General features: G+C 31.5%; 1 protein-coding gene across 1 annotated transcript in view; it reads right to left on the bottom strand.

The window, feature by feature from the left end:
* Window positions 1-5,437, bottom strand: part of LOC108903211 (sodium/hydrogen exchanger 9B1) — a 28,492-nt gene extending 23,055 nt beyond the window's left edge. Inside the window, exons 1-4 of the mRNA XM_018705310.1 lie at window positions 5,307-5,437; window positions 4,989-5,213; window positions 2,367-2,460; window positions 1,890-2,267 (exon numbers count right to left, since the gene is read on the bottom strand). Of these exons, the coding sequence (XP_018560826.1) occupies window positions 1,890-2,267; window positions 2,367-2,460; window positions 4,989-5,181 (665 nt within the window). The 5' untranslated portion in view covers window positions 5,182-5,213; window positions 5,307-5,437. The remainder of the gene's footprint in view (window positions 1-1,889; window positions 2,268-2,366; window positions 2,461-4,988; window positions 5,214-5,306) is intronic.
* Window positions 5,438-23,631: the final 18,194 nt, after the last annotated feature.

The following is a 23,631-nucleotide window of genomic DNA, read 5'->3' as shown; positions in this document are numbered from 1 at the left end:
GTGACTTCGCTTAAAAAAATGACTTAAGGACTCTACACATGTAATGATGTGTAGTGTGATGTGCTTGTTTCCATGGGACAAGACAAAAAAGTTTCTACTTTATTCTTTCATTTATTTAGTCGTGCATGGGCTTATGGTTTTCCAATCAGATTTTTTTAACTACTATGCAGTTTTCCTATGGCATTTAGATGCTTTTATTTCTTAATAATTTTAAAGTTCAAGGAAAAGGACACATTACTGCCACACAGCACATCACTGCATCTGCTTATGCCTTCAATCTAAAAATGTGACTTTGCCGAAAAAATGCCGCCTACTCGGCCTAAAATTATGACTCTGCCTACAAATTTTACCTTGATTTATGAAAATCTGGCTCCAGATGTGTGATTAATGAAGGTGAGATCAACCAGCAATCCTTATGATGCCAAATTTTACTGAAATCGGTGGATTTCAAAAAAGTACACCCGCCATATTGGATCAGCCATCTTGAATTTTTACAATGTGAATTCATATTCGTAATCAGCGACCCAAAAAACCCCTTTATACAAAATCTGGTCAAAATCCGCTCAGAATTTGAAAATAGCGATTCCTGCTCGGTTTTTTGAGGTTAGAAAAAAAACCACACGTTCTAGCTCAATTCTGACAGTGGATTTGAATTCAGCAGAGTCTTTTACATAAAAATGTACTATTTGATGTGGAAATAAATTTTTTTCCAAATTTTCCCAGTAAATTTTCATCAATTTTCACTATTTTTCACAAGTTTTTTGAGGTTAGGAAAAAATTGTGACGTGATGGGCCAATTCTGACCCCAGATTCGTGTTCAGGAGGCCAAATTACTACGAAAAATATATGTCGCATAAAAAGTATACCCAACTTTTTTTTGTGTGTGGCTGTGTTATACGAAATTTTGACAGTTCTGTTCTCAACAGCAATGTCAAAGGTCAATTGCATTTTTGTTATCTAAATCTTGATATTGTGAATTAAAATTTAACTGAGTTGTAAAAAGTAATTGTTATATGATTTATTTCCAAAGCATTTCTATGATGTTTTGACAAAAAAAAGAGGCAAAACATTTCATATCTTAATCAGGAAAATGCAGAAATCTTATATGGCCCCATAAAAAAAGGTGGTAGGCTAATACTAATAATGTCATAATAACCGATGACCGATCTTATATCTCTTAAGATAACCGAGACCCTGTTGGTGCAGCCTAAAAATACGGGCACTCTATACAAAAATTGAAATAATTATACTTGTAATGTAACCACAATCTGTTAATTTGATATTAGTAGCTGTATTGTACAAAAATTTATAGTACCAAATAATTAAGATATAGATTAAATAATTTTAATCCTATGTTTAATCCTTTTATCAGTTCCGGAAATAATAGACTCAAAGTTTTCTAACCCAAATAATGAAATATCAATTTATCTTTATTTCATTAGGAGTTCCTCATCGAAAACATTAATATCAGTTTTTGCCAAAAAAAGGAATCTTACCAAGATATATGATTAATAAAGAAAAAAGAAGCAAAATTATTCTGTTAAAGTTTTAGTGACTTTTAAATAACTCAACAGGATTAAAATCTGGGTATACTGCTGACCATTGCACTGCTATTTTTGTTCACCAAACTGACATCTTCCAAATTCTAATAATCTAATGAGATATAGCTCTGGTTCATTACAAAAAAGGAAGAAACATGGATTAAATTAACTTAAATAACATGTCATTTAGAACGCATTGTGAGAGATAAAGAGATATTCCTTTAACACCTCATATTCAAGTCTGATTTTTTATTCTCTGCAATAAATCTTGATAATATGATCTACCAATATTAATATTGATTTATTGCAATGATCCCTTTAAAGTAATAATAAAAAGCAAATTAATACCCGACTTCGCTTTTAATCTCAGCAAAATCTTCGTCAATATCCACTATGTTGACGTTTTGAAGAAGCATGCCAGTAAACAACATCCCGACCAGCGGAGGAAAAGTGGTCAGGCTCATCAACCAACCCCCAAAATATGAGCAAATTGTCAGCAAAATCAGCTGGTACAACATGCCATCTGGGGGTGCAGCAATATCGCCGACGATGGCGTAGAGTATGATATAAGCCAGTACGCATATTAGGGTTAGAGAAACGATCCTGGAAAACTTGCGGTATCTGAGGAAGTACGGATGGGGACATAATTTGGGCCAGAAGTTTGGCTCCCACGAAGGTACGTCATCTTTGGTGTGGCATTTGAGGCAAAAGTTGTAGAACCAACCCCTGGCAAAGTAAAAAAATATTAATAAAAATGATGTCAGCTAGGTCTAGTACAAATCATCATGATGTAACTATTAATATGATGGTATAATTTCAACTTACTTGTCGCCATCTTCATCTTCTTCCTTAATAGTATCCGTCCTTGAAAATACTGAATTTGTTACTGACACTTTGTGAATTTTCGAATCTCTGTTGTCTGTAACAAGATTACAAAGTTAGTAAAACTTTGCTTATTATTTGAAAGTATTTACTTGTAGTGGTGCTAGTTTTTTTGTTCCTTCTACAGACTGAAGATTGGAAAATATTTATACAAAGAATTAATAAGTAATTCCCGCGAAAAAAAGGCAGGTGTCTACTTTTGTGTAAATCCTCAAATGACATTCAAAACTAAAAGTACTGAATATATCATAATTGCTCACCGTTTTGTGCTTGAACCGAATTTGAAACGTTCAAGTAAAAAATCTCGCGCGCGACGAGGGCAACGTTAATGTGCATGCGCGAACCCCGCGCTCCTTCCATGTTCAAACCGCCATTAACGTTAATTTTACTACTGCTGTTAGCGCGTTTATTACATCAACTGTCAATATAAAACTTTTTGGGAATAAAAGTTTAACCCTTTCTTTAATTTTCTGTAAAATCCCGGTTCGATACGTCCAATAGTTGATTAACAATAAATTAACGTTACAAAAAAGCTATATTGGGAACAAAGAGTCACAGGTGATTTCCTTTTATTTAAAATTACTGTAAAAATAAGCTTAATTTAATGCAAAAAGAGCGAGTTCCCGAGCGGCCTTTGCCTGACCCTGGGACAATTTGTTGATAACTGTGTTTTGCACGTCCTACTTAGTTAGTTGTAAAGGGCAACTTCCTGAAATTTTTCTTTTTCTTTGGATCAATGAGAACCTGCAACTACTATATTAACAATTAATTAATTAACAAATACCTGGAGCAACAATTTCACGGTCAATTGAATCGACCTTTGGCACACATGTCGGTAATTGGATTGATCGTCTGTTCCATAAATTTCATGAACATCCATCACTTTTTGCAATAATAATGCGCAATTTTCGAAAACTGATTTTGCCGCGTTTGATCTTGATTTTACAGTTAACAAATTGGTGAAATATGACTTTAGATACTTTAAATTGTAGGTAATTTAATTACCTACAACATAAAATAACTAATTTTCTAGATTTTCATTGGCAGTAAAAAAGTAAAATAACACTTAAATTTGCCACTTATTTTTTGATATTATCGTTCCCTTATAAATATGATATTCTTAAAAACAGGGTCGGAATGGTCAATTACGTTCACGGTCCGATGCAGGATATACAGTATAGCCTTTATAACTGTATTATTGTAACAAATTTTTTCAGTTTGTTATTTACAATTATTTACTACTTGAGTCAGTTTTTTAATTTTTTTTAGAAATGCAATATTTACGGAGATAGCACTCCCTTCTGTTTTGCATAAACATAAAAAAAGAGGAGCTCTTGAGACAAATGACCTAAAGATAATAGTTCTACTTATCGTCAGTAAAAATTTGGAATTTTTTTACAAATTAACAACAAAACTACGACGAGTTAAAGTGAGAAGTATCAATTTTATAGGCAAAAAACCGTGATTTTCATTAATAACTAAAATATGGGATAACCAAACTAACTGAAATTTTAGCACACAATAGAGTAATAGTGAGGCTAGATATGGTCCAAATTTAATTTTTTTTTTGCCCCTACGTTTTCTTAATGTCGGTTTCCAAAGTCAGGGATCTATTAATTAATCTAATTTATATTGCTAGTAGTGAACTATAAAGTCTATGGCAAATAATAATATAAATATAACTGGTACTACTGAATAAATATTAATCATTAGATATAAAGGACGTATTAATAGCCACCAATGTACCTTTTTATGACGACACTTTGACTACATCGTCAAATATTCTTGTGTGAATAATAATTATTGTAAAACGTAAACCTGTCTAAAAGCTGTTTTACATTGACAATTTATTGATCAATTAATTGATGAAGTCGCTTAATCAAGAAATTGGACAAGTGTAATGCACCAAATCAGTTGTCAAATAACTTCATCAATTTATTCATCAAGTTCTTGACGAATTAAAGCATGTTCTAATTTTCGTCAATTTCTTCGTGAAGTTCGGAAGTACCAACCCAACAGATTTCCAGCCTCAGATCAGTAATGAGGTTATGTTATTGGAATATGTAAATAATTGTCTGGCGTCGTACTAGTTTTGCATTGTTTTTACTGATTTGTTATTTACAAAAACTAATATTTATATAATATGTGTCAGAACGGTACCACTGTTGTATCACTACAATTATGAGTGGAAAGGTGACATTTTTGAAATTTATTTGCTTCTTTGATTCATTGGTGGAACTGATTTATACGTCAAAAAACTTGACAAAGTCTGTAGCAGTGTAAAACCACACTGTTTTGCAATAAATTCGTGAATTAATTGATGAAGAACTTCGTCAATTTATTGAATAAATTGTCAATGTAAAACAGCTATAATATTTGACAGAAAATTTACAAATAAATCGGCGTTTGACAGATAATGTAGATGCCTGAATTGAATATCTAATTTATATTTCAAATCTTTTAAACTAAGGAAAATTTGGCCAAATGCTAGTATAATATTAACTCACTACCTACTGTTTTGTGTGATGTACAAACAAACTCATTATCATTATAATTTTAACTTACCATTTAAATTCGATGAACTATTCGGACCGTTCGATTCATGTATGATATTTTTTTTCCTGATTCTTTCTTCGGGGGTACCATGGGAAATCGAAGAGATTTTCCGAAAATGATGATTTTCAAAGCCCAGGTTATCGTGACCTATATCTTCATTGATGCTAACTTTCCTCAAAGCCTTCTGTTGAGTGTTGGGCATCTTACTCAAATTCTTTACAACTGATGGATATCCTGTAACAATTGTCAGAGTTAGTAAAATACAAAATACCTAAATAGAACTATCCAAATACAAAAAGGGGTATTTTTAAATCAATAAATAATTACCACTAATTTTTAATTAACTCCTTCCAATAATAGTAGACCACCTATCATTTCTTCACAATGACTGGATACTATTTCTTTATTCGTTTTCGCGTTATTAACTATTATTATCTATATCAAGTCACTTCACGGTACACGACTGTTTCATCATTAATTAGTTCGTCTTTCACATTATATCATTAAATCTTATGTTCTAGTTCCCCCTCTAGGTTAAGATTAATCGAGGATTAACCGACTGCTTTATCGGAAAAATTTTCCTGTTAAGAATGTCTCTTCTACGCATATACGTAGTAAGTTACGTTGTAGGTGTGTCATGAGGTCAACTTAATTGGTTTTTAGTGGGAGAAAGTGAAAAGTTCAATAAAAAAAGTCATGGATTAATAAGATAGGCAATTATTATACAGAATGTTTCTTGTTCAAAACATAATGAATAAATTAGAGGTCAATTTTGACCCCCTGCGAAGATATAGCAGCTTGAGGGTGACCTATCGGCAACGGATCTTAAATAACTTGTAAACCATTTGAATGATTTCTTTAACTTGATATAAAGGGTCATTTTTTAACCTGAAACTTTAAAATATCACGAGAAATAAGCACCCTACGGAAAAAATGTCAATAAACAAAATTTAATAATTCCGCGGGAGAAAAACATTTGTGCCAAAATTAACTTTGTAAAATTACTTAGGATTTGTCTGAAACATTTTATTTGATTCATAATAGATCGATTTCTCCTACTGAGAACCTATACATACGATTCTACAATATGTCTGCTACAAAAATACCACGTTTTATATAAAAAAAGGATCAACTTAAATAAAGTGACCATATAATTAATTCTTGAAAATTATTTGTTTTCTGGGTTTCTGCTCAAAATAAACACTTAGTTTATAAAACTATTATTCATTTATACATTATTTATAACGATAGTTTCGGGTTTTATCCCATGCTGTTGTCTGAAGATGAGATAAAACCCGAAACGATCGTAATAAATAATGTACACATGAATAATACTTTTATAAACTAAGTGTTTATTTTGATCAGCAACACAGAAAATAAATAATTTTCAAGACCTAGGACCAACATAATTTACCTACATTATCTCAGTGTATTTCTACTTAAAGTTAGGTTAGATTAGATTAAGTTTTTAAGTCGTATAAAGAAAAACTTTACTGAACTTCATAAATCTCTAGATAAAGGCGGGTGGCGTCTGTATGATATAAGACATATATAAAGTAAGGTTAGAATGCCTTATATTTATATAAAAGGAATTCTTAACCCTCAAAGATCACACTAGTGCGAATTCGCACCAACGTTAATTCCTTCTATAGCCCAAACAGTCGCGCCGTATCACAGCTGGCCTCAGTCTGTTAATTGCCGATCAAACTAGACAGTCTGAAAAGTCCGATCGGTGCGAATTCGCACTAGTGTGACTTTAGTGTGGGCAAAAGTGTGGCTGAATTTATATCTTATAATCTATAAATAAAGTCAATTGAAATGAAAATTTCCGATTTTTTTACCTCATTTTATGTTTCGAATAGACTAGAACCAGAACATTTTTTATTTAGTTATTGTTAATAATTTGTCAAATATATATTTTTTCATTAATGGTTTAATTAAAACATGTAAATTAATATTTTTATACAAAAAAGTGCAAAATTAACATTTAAAGAATAGGAGGCAAAAATGATGACTTCAAAAAATGCATATATTCGAGATAGCGAAAAAATCGCTTATATCATTTTATAAATATGGGGTATTTTTTCTTATAAATATAGACTTTGAACTTCAAAATCCGTTGAAAATATGAATTTAAAAAAAGTAATTTTTCAAAAAATGTTTTATTTTCAATATTAACAAATTATTATTTTTTTCAAACCTAATTACATCAATTGATTTCTCAGAAAATTTTACTCCAGTTTTGATATAAATACGTCATATTTTCGTCAACAAATAAAGAAGACAGAAAGGTTCAAAGTTGACAAAATAGTGTGACCTTTGAGGATTAACCTGACCTAACATAACTTTACATATAGAAATAGATTTCAGTATACAATTAGGTTAGGTTAAGAGTCTTTTATGTAATATATAACACAAAGTTAGATTAGGTTTAAGTTAAGTTTTTGTTAGTAATGCATAAGAAAACCTATTGTAGAAATTTATATATAATCTATATAAGCAGTTCAATTTATTTCATTTCTAGAGAAACCAAACTCAAATTAATGACATTTAGCGACAACATTAAACATTTTTGGATGTTTTGTCCTAAGTGTTAACAAAATTGGTATTATGGTCTAATATTTTCCATTTAGGAAACACATCGGAAAAATTTGTTTACTAAATTTTTACCCTAAATTAGGTCCAGGTTTTTTATTATTCGTTAGACATTTTATATTGACTTAAAAATGAAAAAAAATGGGAGGAACATTATTTTTCATAGGTGAAGAAACATAAACATAAAGAATATGTGAAAATTTTTTTGCCTGTTGGAAAATGCAAATTTTCACAATCTAGCGTGAAAAATTATATTGGTTGCAAAATGTTATAGCTTTTTTGTTAGATTAAATACTAAAAACTGGCACTAATTAATTCCCACTCTGTGTTTTATTATTATATTGGCTCTTATTTTTGGGACATCATATACATATTTTCCAATTTTACTCAGAAATCGCAACCTTTGTACAAATATTTCAAGACATTATTTTTATTCATTGCCATCACTTTTTCATTGACATTTTCTTCAAGCTTAGCATGGAATGAGAATTATCCCCTAGTGTGTTAGTAAAAATAAGGTATAAAGTCTCATACCTAAGTACAAAATGGGTGGGATAGGATGTCAACTCTAAAACACAAAAACAAACTTAAATATCATATATTGAAAATATCTTCTTGCCATAAGAAAAAGAGAAAAACAGGTTATCAAGGAATCTCAATTTCTAACTAATCAAAAATTATTTTGTTAAGATAATTTTCATACATTTATTAGATCCTGATATAATCAATTGAAATTATAATGTCTTTTACTAAAGCTGGGGTCACACTTACGTTAACGTGTAACGTCCATTATCGCGATGATTATTGCGTTAAAAATAATATATTACCTAAATTACGCGGTTAAACTGAATAGCTACACTTGTGTTTGATGTCTATTCAACAAATAATGCGTTGTTTGATAAAATAATTTCATCATGGAAATTGAGGCCGCTTTACAGTTGTATTATATGATCGGCAATTATTATTTTATGCTTTTTTGTCTAGAATCTGTTTGAAACACTTTTAAAAACAATATTATTTTTTTGTTAGATCACTCCATTTTTATGCAACCATGCTCGAAGCTTTAATGCATTGCAATAGACAGTGCTAGTGTAGCCACATCAATGCGATAAATGACGCGCAAGTCGCTTTGATATGCCAAAAATGACCGACACTCGTATTATCGCCTAACGTCTAACGCCATTAATAATGACGATGATAAATTAGCGGCTAAGTCATGATTACACCTACGTTTAATGCAAGATCGTGCGATAATTAACGGCATTAGGCGTTAGTGTGTCCCAGCATCATCGCCTAACGTCTAACGTTATTAATAATGCCGATGATAAATTAGGACGTTAAGTCGTGGTTACACCTACGTTTAATGCAAGATCGTTCGATAATTAACGGCATTAGGCGTTAGTATGCCCCAGCATTATCGCCTAACGTCTAACGTTATTAATAATGCCGATGATAAATTAGGGCGTTAATTTGTGGTTACACCTACGTTTAATGCAAGATCGTGCGATAATTAACGGCATTAGGCGTTAGTGTGTCCCAGCATCATCGCCTAACGTCTAACGTTATTAATAATGCCGATGATAAATTAGGACGTTAAGTCGTGGTTACACCTACGTTTAATGCAAGATCATTCGATAATTAACGGCATTAGGCGATAGTATGCCCCAGCATTATCGCCTAACGTCTAACGTTATTAATAATGCCGATGATAAATTAGGGCGTTAATTTGTGGTTACACCTACGTTTAATGCAAGATCGTGCGATAATTAACGGCATTAGGCGTTAGTGTGGCCCAGCATTATCGCCTAACGTCTAACACCCTTAATAATGACGATGATAAATTTGGGCGCTAAGTCGTGGTTACACCTACGTTTAATGCAAGATCGTGCGATAATTAACGGCATTAGGCGTTAGTGTGCTCCAGCATTATCGCCTAACATCTAACGTTATTAATAATGCCGATGATAAATTAGGACGTTAAGTCGTGGTTACACCTACGTTTAATGCAAGATCGTGCAATAATTAACGGCATTAGGCGTTAGTGTGGCCCAGCATTATCGCCTAACGTCTAACGCCATTAATAATGACGATGATAAATTTGGGCGCTAAGTCGTGGTTACAACTACGTTTAATGCAAGATCGTGCGATAATTAACGGCATTAGGCGTTAGTTTGCCCCAGCATTATCGCCTAACATCTAACGTTATTAATAATGCCGATGATAAATTAGGACGTTAAGTCGTGGTTACACCTACGTTTAATGCAAGATCGTGCAATAATTAACGGCATTAGGCGTTAGTGTGGCCCAGCATTATCGCCTAACGTCTAACGCCATTAATAATGACGATGATAAATTTGGGCGCTAAGTCGTGGTTACACCTACGTTTAATGCAAGATCGTGCGATAATTAACGGCATTAGGCGTTAGTTTGCCCCAGCATTATCGCCTAACATCTAACGTTATTAATAATGCCGATGATAAATTATGACGTTAAGTCGTGGTTACACCTACGTTTAATGCAAGATCGTGCGATAATTAACGGCATTAGACGTTAGTGTGACCCTAGCATAAGAAAGAATTTTCATACCATCAAAATATGCTTAATTTTATTGTTATCCAATAATTCTGTGTTTTTTGTTGTCAAATTGTTTGTGATTTTCATTTTAATTGACTAACACGTATTATGCCGTAGTGTCATCAGGTTTTGATAAATTAATCAATACTTGCTGATTTGGAAGGTGAAGTGATAATGCTTAATCTATTGTGAATAATAACATGATAAATTCAGGATTATCTGTTTTGAGCCTAAACAAATACACAACAGAGGCTGTCAGAATCATTACATCTTGTATTTTCCACATCAAATTATCCCTTATTGCGTTAGCGGGATTTGTACGTGAGTGCTGTTCTCAATACGTTCTGTATCTAATTAGAATGTCCCACTTTAAATAATATTCGTATATACGAGGTCTGCTCAGAAAATAACCGAGCTTTTTGAACTACGCGCTAATGGTGATATTTAGTGATATGCAGCATTGCGTTGCTCTTAACCTACTCTGTAACCACATGTTCTTGGATTGTTGATATCTCATTTAGTTTCCGTGATATCGTTATTTGACTGTAATTTGTTTAAGTGTTAGTGACGATTTTTTTTATGTGTGATTTTTTGGAGCACCGATGCAACGTAAAATTTTGCGCGAAACGGGAAAACTTTCACAGAAACTTTTGAAACAAACTTACGGAGATGATGCTCTGGGTCGTACGCAATGTTACGAATGGTATTCACGATTTAAAAGTCCTCAGTCAATTGAAGATGATCCAGATTGTCAAAGATATGGTACGTGAAAATCGCTGATTGACTGTCAGAGAAATTGCAGAAGAGGTTAGCATCTCAATTGGGTCATGCCATGAAATTTTGACTGAAAATTGAACATGCATCGAGTTGCAGCAATATTTATTCCTCTTTTGATGATCTAACAACAGAAATAAAATCGTGTGGACGTTTATCGGCAATTTCTTGAATAATCCAATGAAGATGAAACATAACGGGTGACGAAATCCTGGTTTACGGCTACGTCATTGAGACAAAAAATCAATCATCATCACCATAGTGAATTGGAGAAGGATTTTCATGCCCCAAGAACTTTGAATTCTTGCATCAAGGTGAAACAGTGATCCGTATACATTTTACAGCGGTTACGTCAAAAAATCCGCAAAAAGCGAGTTGTGGCGAGACAATTCATGGTTCATTGATCATGACAATGGGCCCGTACACTCAGCTTTGACAATACGTCAGTGCCAAAAGCAGATTATTATCCTCTCTCACCCTCCTTACTCACCAGATCTGGCTCCTTGCGATTTTTTCTTATTTCCGAAACTAAAATCAGCGCCATTTTCAGACTATTTATGACATCAAAATAAATTCGTCACATATTTTAAATTTCAAATACTGCTTCGCTAAATAGAAATCACCGCTGGAAGAATTATGTGAATAGGAGAGGGGAGTACTTTGAAGGACCAATCACAGCCACACAAAAAATTGACTTTCGGGGCCAGAGGTCAGACCATGTGTATTATACGTTTTTTGGGTCGCTGAATCCGAATCCGAGGTCTATTTAACTCCATCACCTCAAAATTTTTCGTAACCTCAAAAAAACCGATATTCTGAACAATTAAATCATATAACATTAAGATTCAAGCTTCTAGCGCTAAATCCAATTAACCAAATCCCATAAACATTTAACCCAATGATATCCCAACCTAACAAGCCCATGAACCCAAACCCCAGTAACCCAATTCCTTGAATCTCGGTACTCTATCGCGTGTAAATGAATCAATAATGTTTGTTCAAGTCTGTTGTGTTACCGTTGTTTTGTTTGTTTTGTTTTTATTGTTATTAAAATCGTTCCTGGAAAGTTTTGGTGTTTTCATGTTCTTCCAACTTTAAGTGAAACCCTCTACAACCAACCATTGGGTTATATTATTCATGAGCGACATATGATGGTAAGTGTTTGGAATTCATTCTTTGAGCGTACAACATTTCTAAGTTCCCACGTATTAATTAAAGTGTAATGATCATTATAAACTTCCTTTCGAGAAGTAAATGGTAAACTCTTTTGCAAGCTAATATCGTTATGATACTGGTCATAACGGTAGATGGTCAAATAAAGAAATAACCCCTTAGGTTATAGCGTTGGAAGCTTGAGTCTTAAGGTTATATGGTTTCATTGTTCAGAATATCGGTTTTTTTTTTTGAGGTTATGAAAAATCCTGAGGTGATGGGGTTAAATGGATTGGGATTCAGCGACCCTAAAAATGTATCATAAACATGATCTGACCTGTGGGCCTGAGTCTATTTTTTGTGTGGCTGTGTTATCTCCTAAAATAAGATAGCTATCGAAAAATCACAAGACAAAAACATTTCAAGGTATTATCAGTTAAAAACTCATAACGAAATAAAGTTGTTGTTTCTTTAATGGAATACCCTGTATATTATTTCATATTTCAATTCTTCTCGAAATTCTAAACAAAATTCATATAGCACATCATGTACCTAAACTTAATCGTTTTCAAGATAGCGCTGTCTTTTATTTTTGTTGGCAACACTTTACCGCAAAAATGGCGCAAAATTCTAATCTTGCGTGAATTTTGGAACACCCAATACATATATTATCATCTCTAGTATTTTAAAATATATTTTAAAGGTAGATAATTAAAACAAATTAAAAAATCTTAAAATACTTTTTTATTTCTTTTTTTAAGAAATTTTTTTATAAACTATTTCTAAAAAACTTATCGAATTAAGTTTTTCAAGATAACATTAAAAAATTCTGATCCAGCAATTCAATGACTTGACCATTGTGTTCAAAGTGATTGTCAAAAGGTTCGTAGTAATTAATAAGCGAAAAAATTTAAATAATATTTAGTATATAGTTCCACATAGTCCCTATATTTTTATTAGCATTTCCATAGCACATTTACAAGTAGCATCTTAAAATTTTGAAGTAGGTTAAGCAATGTTGTACATACAAGGAAGTAAACAATAGATTTTACGAGAAAAATGCATTTTATTAGTTTGCTAGGAAAATATTATTAAACGCCCGCACGTATTACTTTTATACAGGGTGTATTAAAATCCTCGTCCCAACTTTAGCGACATATTCTACGTAAGAAATTAACAAACAAAACAGATTCTCCGGTTTCGAGACACAGGATGTTAAAGTTTAAAAAGAAATCGTATTTTTTTTTAAATTATAAGAAAAATAAAAACCAAAAATGATATATTTAAATGTAATTAAAAAAACATACCTGATATATTGGAATTTTTAAATATATCAAGGACATATGCTCTATTCTTATTGTTCTATTATCACCCTTGTCAAAGTTTGATCACGTAAGAAAACGGCTACTACAAAGAGATTTGTTTATTTCCACATTTACTTACAATTGTTTCAACAATCAATAAATATGAACAGGAGAAAATTAATGTCTTTATAATAGAATAAAAAATACAACAGCTGATAATAATCTTTTTTAAATTTTTTAGATATCCGTTTGTGTTTTGCTATAAATACTTGTTCCAAAAGAATTTTGATTTTCGTTATTTAAAACGTCTAGAAGGGGCAGTATATTATTTCTATTTCTTAATTCAATTTAATGGTTATTGTTAAATTTGTAACAATGAATTGAAGTTTATAAAAATGTACTGATACAAAGTCAACACCAGGGCAACTTATTGAGAGTTTTTGAAAATATAGACAGTAAAATCAATTCAACTCGATATTCTATAAAAATGTCCCCTTGCTGCACGCAGGACAGGATATTTTTTGTATAAATAACAGAATTNAATCTCTGATATTTAAACTAATCATTAATATAACATATTATCACACCTTATTTCAAATAAATTATTTGTACTTTTTGAAATAAATAAAAAATAAATAATTTGAACCTACTACCTACTATTTATTTTTAATATTACTTACGCATAACATAAAATAAAGGGTACAAAACAAAATTACTTTTTACCTAATATGTTTAGGTATTTACAGAAAACAAAAAAATATCTTTCATCTTAAGAACAAAATAACTTCCTCTAAACTTTGGTCATTTTATATGGCACTCTTGTTAATCAACTACAATAAAATTAAAATTAAAAAGTACCTACCTATTAAGTACAACAATTAGATATTTTAAATGCAAATTTCGCGATGCACAGACACAAACAAAACAAGTTTATTATGACACGACTATGAGCGTGGACGCGGCAAAATGACTATTCGTCGTTCTCAGCTCAGTGCATCGAACATGTCCGATCGCAGCGCGAAATCTCTCAAATTCAGTTTCGGTTTCGGCCGTAGTTTCGGCTGGATGGCAGTCGAAACTGAAACTAAACCGAAACCCGTTTTTTTGCCGAAACTAGGCCGAAACCGAAAGTTCGTTCGGACACTATCAACAACAGAATCTTGGGCCCATTCTTTTTTGAAGAAAATCTTACTGCCGCACGCTACCTGAATTTCCTAACATTTGACCTGATACCTGCTCTAGCTGTGATTTTCCCTCATGAAATTGATCCAGATATACCGAATGAAAAAATTTGGTTCCAACAAGATGGCGCTCCCCCACATTTTGGTATTGATGTTCGAAGATATTTAGATGAAATGTTTCCACATCGCTGGATTGGTAGACGGGGTACAGTTGAATGGCCGCCAAGATCCCCCGACTTAACACCCCTGGATTATTTTCTTTGAGGATATTTGAAATAAGGAGTCTACCAGGACAGACCGGATAATATTGAGAATTTAAAGAACAAGATTAGGTCGGAGATGCATAATTTACCAGCTGAGGTCATTAAGAATGCTGTGGACAGCTTTTACTATCATCTTGGAGAATGCCAAATAGCGAATGGAGGACATTTATTTTTGTAAAATATCTAGTTATTTCAATTGCTAAATGAAAAAAAACTTGCTATTGAAAAAATAAAACTTGTTTATTTGGTATGGCTGGATTCAGTTTTCTACAAGCTTTTCAACGAGCCCCCTCATGCCTTATGTTTCCATTTGAAAAAAAAGTGGGGGTAGTTGGGGGTTAGTGGGTTGAAGAAAAATTAACTATTATATAACCGAAAGATGGGAAAAAATCAAAATCAGTTAACGTGTTTCGGCGTTTTAAAAAAAATTAACCCATTCAGAAGATATGAATTTTATTCCGTACTTCTGGCCATCCCTGTATGTTGAGGTAAATATCTTATAGTTAAATAATTCTTATACTTTGCATAATATGTAGTTTTAAAGAACGGTTAGACAGACCGATATTTTAGGCACCCGATGAAACACCACGTGTAAGAGCATTGTCCAGATTGAGATTATATTGTTAAGTATATAGTTGAGGATGTATTTTCAGTTCAAGTATATCCTGAGGGAAGTTTCAGAGTAAGTCTGTTGTGGGTAAACGTTACCAAAGGCTTCAGGGGTCTGACGTAACAGATATCTACAAGTAACTGATATATCGTTTTGAATACTGGCAGCAAATTTAAGAGTCATGGCAGATTATCAGCGTTGCCCAAATCATTGAAGATACAATATTTGACTTAATATTTGAATTATATTTAGTGTCATTCTTATGCACATACTGTTTTACTATTACTTTCTGCAAAAATTACAATCATTAGACGCATTTAAACTGCCAACACTTCTTTGTGCTACTGTGTGTATGTCACTTTGGTTTGGAAAAATCTTTGCCCCAACTTTTCTGATTAAAACAAAACGGCATTTAAATTTGTAAATGCATAAAAAATTTGTTTAAAAGTTATTTTCCGCATTGATAAACGAAATTCGGAGCAATGGTTTATTAGCAAGACATATTTAACGGAAACGGTGCAATTACAATTTTAAATTTTGTTTATTTATCAATTTTACTACAAACAGAATTGGCAGAATAAAAAACATACTTTCTACCAACAATCTATCAATCTAACACAATCTAAACGACCTAAATATTTAAAAAATAACTAACTATTATTATTGACCAGTCTTAAAAGATATATTTCAATGTACATATATATGCAGTGTATATGCAAAGATATTTAATCATTCAGTGAAGATTCTTAACTGCTGATATTGCATACCTAGATTTTTGGTATCGAAGACCATTGTTTGACAAAAATAATTTTTGAATTTGCGTGAATTAATATATACTTTTAAAATAGAGTAAAAAATAATTAGTTAAGCTAATTATTTTAAGAATTTACGCTCCAGTTTTTTTGCTTTAGAGGAATTAATTTCGTACTCACAAAAGATTTTTAGTTAAATAAGGTTTTCTTTTACTCTTAAATTTTTTTACAATTTTGTGTAATATTTGAAACACAAATCAACTTCATACAAATAGGGTTTTCAATATCTGATTTGTTCATTACTATAAGCTACCTATATTAAAATTTATTAACAAATATTTTTTTATTTGTACTTATAATATGTATTTTCTTCACATTTTGCCGTTTTCATTTGAAACGACTAGAGCCCAGGATCCTGGAAGTAAAAAGGTATAAAATAAAATTACAAGTCGAATCCACCCCGCTTTCGATTGCGTAGACTGTCGTATTAGTGGCGTTTCCTGCTAACAACAATAAGAACTTGAAAATTATTATTATTTTTTATAATAAGAAAAGATTACACGGGATGGGAAGTTTTAAATGGAACACCCTATATACTATTTCCGAAAACCCCTTTTAAAGAGAATATTTAATGACCCTTCACTTTCCTGTGAATGAAACACGTTCCAATTTTTTCCTCTATTTGGGAAACGGTAATTATACCAGGGGTGAAGACGTCTCCAAAGGAAAGGTAAGTTAAAATAAAAAATATCGCTCCATTACTATGGGACAGCTCTTCGCAGAACTTAGGGTAAATTACAAAGGAGGCAGGCTAATAAAAGCCACGGAATGTTAGCTGTTGACTGTAGGGGCCTATTGTGTAAATGACTTCTGAAGCCCACACAGTGTAAGTTTCGTTTAATAAGACCTTTACTTCCTTTCATAGGGATCGGTTGTATTTCACATTATGTGTCTTCATTTTCGGTCCTTACATGACTATGAAAATTAATGTGATCAAACTCTCAGGAAAGACAAACTTGCTTCATGACAAAACTTGACCACATAATTTGTTATATTGTTGTGATTTCTTACTCTAATTTATATTCATACAGGTTGTTTCAGTTCAATTGAATAAAACTCTACCCACTAGTACACTATACTTATTACACGGAACGAAATATCGAATACAGATATTAAATATTGCCTATACAATACAGGGTGTAACTTTGAGTGCGGGTCATATTTACACAGAAACTACATTTGACCATTAGAAACACGTATCGATAGTTAATTTTTTCAAAGTGAAAACTTAATTTTTTTAAACCTTTTATTAATAATTTTCCCACGCCGTTTCTGAACAAGCTGATGTGATCTCAAACAACGGCGCGTGTATTCGTAGCGCATGCACAATTGATAACTGGGCTATGCATTGTTGCCAAATTTCATAATTTAAAGAAAAAGTCATTGACACTGACATTCAAAAGTAAAATATGCGCTGCTTAAAAAAAAGTAACACTTAAATGTTTGTAAAAATTTAAAATTATTAAAAAATGTTTTCATATTAATCAGATTTTCATTTATTTTTCATTGTCAGTTTTTTAAAACAGAAAAAATAATTATTTTAAAACAAAAATTAATTTTACTTACAATTAGTAGTGTATCCACATACCAATATTGATTAATATGTAATATATCATGTAAATATTAAAAAACATTTTTTTAATGTTTGGCGAATCATTCACATTGACATAAAAAATGTATGGTGACTAAAATATCACGTCGTTGGTATATTAGTTAAAATTACTTAATTTCAAAATTTTACTAAAGAAAATTCAGCACTAAATTAAATTTACCATTAATAAATTATCTGAAATTCAAAATTTCCAATTATCCGAACAGGAATTACTTTTTACAATGTAGTACTGGAAAATGATACAGGGCCGTGTTAGTTTGATTTTGGGATTACATATTTTTAGCTTCTTTCTCATAGGTAAACCGATCAGTAACTAGGATTAGCATTAATTAATATTGTTTTAATGTTTTATAAAAGAGAGGCATAATTTAAGTTTCCCTAAGCATTTTCACCTAAAAATAGGTAAAACCAGTCTGAAATTTGAAAAATAGAACAAATAAGTGAAAATAACAGTAACACAAAAACTGTTATTTTATTAAATACCGTTACACGCAATTATTTTTACATTGTTAAAAACTCTAAAAAAAAACAATAAAGATTAAGTGACTTTTGAGTCATTGTTTAGATCGGTTTTTTTCGTAGCTCAAAATACGAATAACATTATTTGTCGCTTTTTGTTGTTTCTAATAATGCAGAAAGAATTGCCCATGCTTCATTAATTCGCGTTCCTATATTTGTTTTATATAAAATTTGAAATTTCACAATAACGATGGCTGAAATTTTAGGCTTCATAAAAAAATAATAAATTGATGAGTAGTTAAGATATAACAACGTTTTGAAAATTTAATTATCAATTTCGCATTTCCAATACACATTTAATATATCGTAAGATCTTCTTAATTTGTTGTTTTAAGAGAGTAATTATTACTTAGAAATCATTCTTGGAATATATTGAATAGAGTCAAAAATTGTTTGTCATAATTCGTTTCTCAACATTTTTGTAATTTTATTTTTTGCAAAAACTGAGTATAGCTATACATATAATTCCAAATATTTTACATTTTTAATCGCAATTGAAGTATAGTCACCATACAATTATTTCTTAAATTCGAAGGCTACTTGAGAGAAACTGTCCATTTAGGTCTTTGTTTTATCGTTTGCATAGCATTTTCATTTTAGCGAAATATCTTAGGGATATAATTTCGGGTAAAATAAGAGTATACATCTCTCGCATTTCGGGATATTTCCGCTTCGAATTATCTTCTGAAATTCCACTTATATCCATAAAATACATAATGAATCCCGCTGTTAGAGTAATTTTGCAGAAGCTCTCAGCTACACCATTAGTATATGCATTTCCGAAAAACAGCTTTCAATAAACTTCTAGTATAATTCTCGCGAAGCGAACATGGATTTTACACCAACATTTGGCGAACTATTATGAAAACATACATTACAAAATGCGTTCATATTCGCTACAAACTTTTTAATGAATTAATTTCTGAAAACCACATAAAGTTGTATCACGGAGTGTAGCAGACGTTATAAAATATATTACGCATGCATATATGTTCTCCAGACTGTTTTAATCAAATCTCGGTCAGTTCAGGAACTATGAAATAGTTATATTTTTGTAGATAGAGGATAGAATAAAGGTGTTGATGTTAAGATTTCGCCTATTTGCAAAATATACTGCTAGATGATATGTATTTTGTATAATTTACTGAAATTTGGCGAAAAATAACGGAGACATTCTGATAAAATAACAGATGTGTCAAAAATGATATTCGTACAGGTGTATTTCCCTAAGACAAAAGAGAACAGTACCAAAATTTAGTTAGGTTTAAATATATTTAACAAGATACATGTTCAGGCAAGATTTTATGTAGATAAATGCGCAGACGCCAACTAAGAGATTTAGTTACCTTGCTTGTCTTTATATTTTAAAGATGGGATGTTTCTCCATCAATAACAAGAAAAAAAAAAGATTTTGCTATTTATTATAATTTAACATCAGTGCCATTACGACTTGGTTCAGTGACATTTCCTATACTTGCATCGTCAGTATAGTTTATATACAGGGTGATCCGTTAACGATACGTGCAAAATTAGTGTTATTTGTATTGGAAAAGTATTTGTGAACAAGGAAAATGATTTTTATGAATGTGGAACTATATGATATGTTCGCAGTTTATTTTCAATGTTTGCAAAATGCCGTTATAACTTCAAAAAATACGTTTTGCGTTACCCTCGTAGAATACGCGCCGCCAAAGAAGTATTTCAGCGTTTAGCCAGATGCCACTACATTCTGTAAGCAGACATCGCCGTGCAAGAACGGAAGATAATATTATTATTAATGTGTTGGCTTGTGCCCATGTAAATCCCCAAATAAGTGTTAGGGAATTATTTAGAGACCTAGAAATTTCATACGGAACACAAATACTTTTCTCACACAAATGATACTAATTTTGTACGAAGCAAGAGCTGTTACATATCGTTTAACGTAATTTTTCATTTGTCTATATTCATAGGACATAGCCTGCCTCGTTATGGAAACAATAATCTTAATAACTACTCAGATATTTGGAATTAATAAATAAATGAAACATTGCAGTTATAAAAAAAAAACTAAATATAGCAAGTACCTTTTTAAAGTTAGTTTTACAATTTATTTTTGGTTTGGACTATGTCAATGTTATTTAGAGAACTAAATATAGGAGAATGTTCTAGCACAACTTCACCATTTTAACAATAATTATCACGAAAAAAGATATCTACCTCCGGTTTGTGTATTTGTTTTTCTTAATAAATGGTCTATCAAGTCATGAAAAAAACCTATATCGTTGCATTTAATTTTTTTAGTAAACGGAGACAATTACAAAACTTTTCTAATTAGCGTCGTCTACCATTGCGCAGGAAAATAATAGTTTTCGATTTTGATCCTCAAATCGCATTTTTTTCGTATTCAAAAAAGTTTTACACAAAATACCACAAAAAATATTTTCTAATGTCAAGTGATTAATACACTTTATTATTATCTTTATAGCACCAACAATTTTTCACATATGACTATTACGTAATTATCTCAAAATGTGTTATGTTTCAAAAACTGTGTTTTGAAAATCAACTCCTCATATGTTTATTTCCATATCATAAAAATAAATGTTATTAATAGTTCTTTAAAATGAGCCGTCGTTTCTTGAAATCGATTAAAGCATTTAGAATTTACTACAATTTAAAAGTTTCAAGATGGCGTCCTTTATACTGGCGTTGCTATGGTAATAACAAAAAAAAAGGTTCAAACAAAACGTATGAAGGGTTGTATCTAAAAAGTGTATTTTCAACTTGGGTTATATAAGAGAAATTGAAAAAAAAACGACAATTTTCTGTAATACTATAGCTGTTGCTCCCTCTAGCGGTGAAGTTACAAACTTGAAAATATTTTAAATCAATTTCTTTACTTAGTTAGTTTCCTATATACAGCCGCCCCGTACCATTAATGGATCACCCTGTATATGCATGTTCTAAACTGCAAGATGAATATGTCTGAAGAAGGAACATATAAAGTCCTATTGCTATTTATAGCTTCCGTCAAAGAAACTCCAAATAAAGTATTCACAACCCTGACACTTTAAACATTAATATGAACAGTCTTATTTTTTTTATGCTACTTCTTTCTTTATTTTAGAATGCTACTTTGATAAAAAAAATTACAGGAGAATATGTATATAGGGACCATTAATACTAATGTCATAGTCCTTTTTTCTGTTTGTCCTTCTACCACTAGCTTTCTATTAACAAAAAATAATAATCAATCTTATATAAAGTAAATTTCAAATTCACATAGCCCTTAATTTTTTCCTATCACGCGCGCTCGCTATGGGACCTATAGCGTAGGGGGTTAGGTGCATGGAAAGTGCTAGATTGTACAACAGCGTGATGTTATTTTCATAGCGAAACGCTCCAGCGTTGCGCTATGAAAATAATATCACGCTGTTGTACTATCTAGCACTTTCCGTGCACCTAATCCCCTATGCTATAGGTCCCATAACGACTCGCACTTGTGATAGAAAACAGTATGTGCAACTCGTTCGGAAAAGTTGCCATAGCGCCACTTGGGCGCTTTCCGCACTCGCTTCGCTCGTGCGTCAACTGCGTCCGCGTGGCTCTATTGGCAACTTTTCCCCACTCGTTACACAATGTACTATTTAATTAAAAAGAAAAGTATTTTTATTTTGATAGCAAATACAATAACAAATTTCATTGATGCCAACCTCGAACTTCATTGTTCGTTAACTGAAATTGTAATGTTGCCTCAAATTGTCATAATTTGGTTGGCATTACTTAAATTACAACCTTTACTATAATTTGAGTTACATACTATTTTAATTTCGTGAGTAAAATATTTTCCACGGAATATTTTATTCCCCACAAATGAACCTTAGCATTCGCGAACTGAAAATTTTGTGCATGAAATGCCACTTAGGGAAAATATCTCTCCGGAGACGTATTTGCCAACATTCTTCCGATTTACATATTTTATATTACTAGAAAGCACATTCAACGACAGTCACTGAGCGCATAAAAAAGTTATTTGCAAAGTAATAAGCGAAAGTTTTCCAGTGGGGGACATTACTTATATTATATCCGGTATCAGGATGATGAAACTGCAATTTGTTACTATCATTGACATTTGTTATTGTTATGTCTATTAATGGTTGAATAACACTGAATTTACTTTTATTTGTTGTTTCAGGTAAATATACCCACTGTGAATGTTGTTGCTAGTAATGTAAGTATATTAGCTGTTAGAATTAGTACAACTTAAAATATAATTAATTTAGAATATTGTAAAGTACAGGTGTTTTAGTGGTAATGTTCCTAAATAATTATAAATAGAGTAGAATAACATGAATACAAGGTCGGTCAAATATGGTCAAAATTGCGAAATTTTAAAGTTTTTATTTGGACCTTTTGAACTCAGACACTGTGGAAAATTAATAACTAAATTTAAAAAATACGAAAGTGTGATATGGCGCCTATAAGAAAAAAATTTTCTTGTATGTCTCCATAAGCGCTATTTTTCAATCTCAATTATTTTTGGTTGGTTTGTTTCTGTTGTGATTTTCGATTAATAAATAGAGACGACAATGAAAAATTTCAATTTTTTCATGGACAATTTCAAAATGAGAAAGACAAGACAAAATTTTATTCCAGACTAAAATATGCAACTTTGTCTTTATTTGTCACACTTTATATTTCTGAAGATAATCGAGATATCTGCTCATAACACATCGGCTTGAAAATCGGGTATCCGCTATATAACTTTAAAAAAATTGTTATATTTACTGCAATTCTTGTTTTATTTTCCACTGTCAAAATTTGAAGAAGAGCTGCAGTTTTGGAAAAATGTCTTACAATTAAACTATACTATCACTGAATATCAAAGTACAACCCAATGTAGCCTAGAAAATAAAGGAAACCAATACAGAGTGTTACAAACAAATAGTGGACTGAGACATTAATTGAAGCAGTCCTGGATTGGTTTCTTTGACAGTAACATCAAGAAACTTCTCTGATTTTAGAAGATTTTAGACATGTGAAAACAGAAGTACTAGATCATAATAAGAAGTAAAATGCAGTGGCTTCTTTTGAAAATGTACTCAACATTACTTTTTGTAGTGAAAGTCCATTCTCCTACTTTCGTCCGAAACGAACTTTTCGATTACTTTTTCATTAAAGTTTGGTATTTCTCACACCATATTTCTCACAACATTCCAAGTGCTGCAATCAATTTAAACATTTACAATTTAAAAAAACAAACAAGAAGCAATA

Source organism: Anoplophora glabripennis, unplaced genomic scaffold (genome assembly GCF_000390285.2).
Source record: "Anoplophora glabripennis isolate ALB-LARVAE unplaced genomic scaffold, Agla_2.0 scaffold114, whole genome shotgun sequence".
Lineage (NCBI taxonomy): Eukaryota > Metazoa > Arthropoda > Insecta > Coleoptera > Cerambycidae > Anoplophora > Anoplophora glabripennis.
The sequence above is the reverse complement of the archived record's forward strand: the minus strand, read 5'-3'. Positions and strand labels throughout refer to the sequence as shown.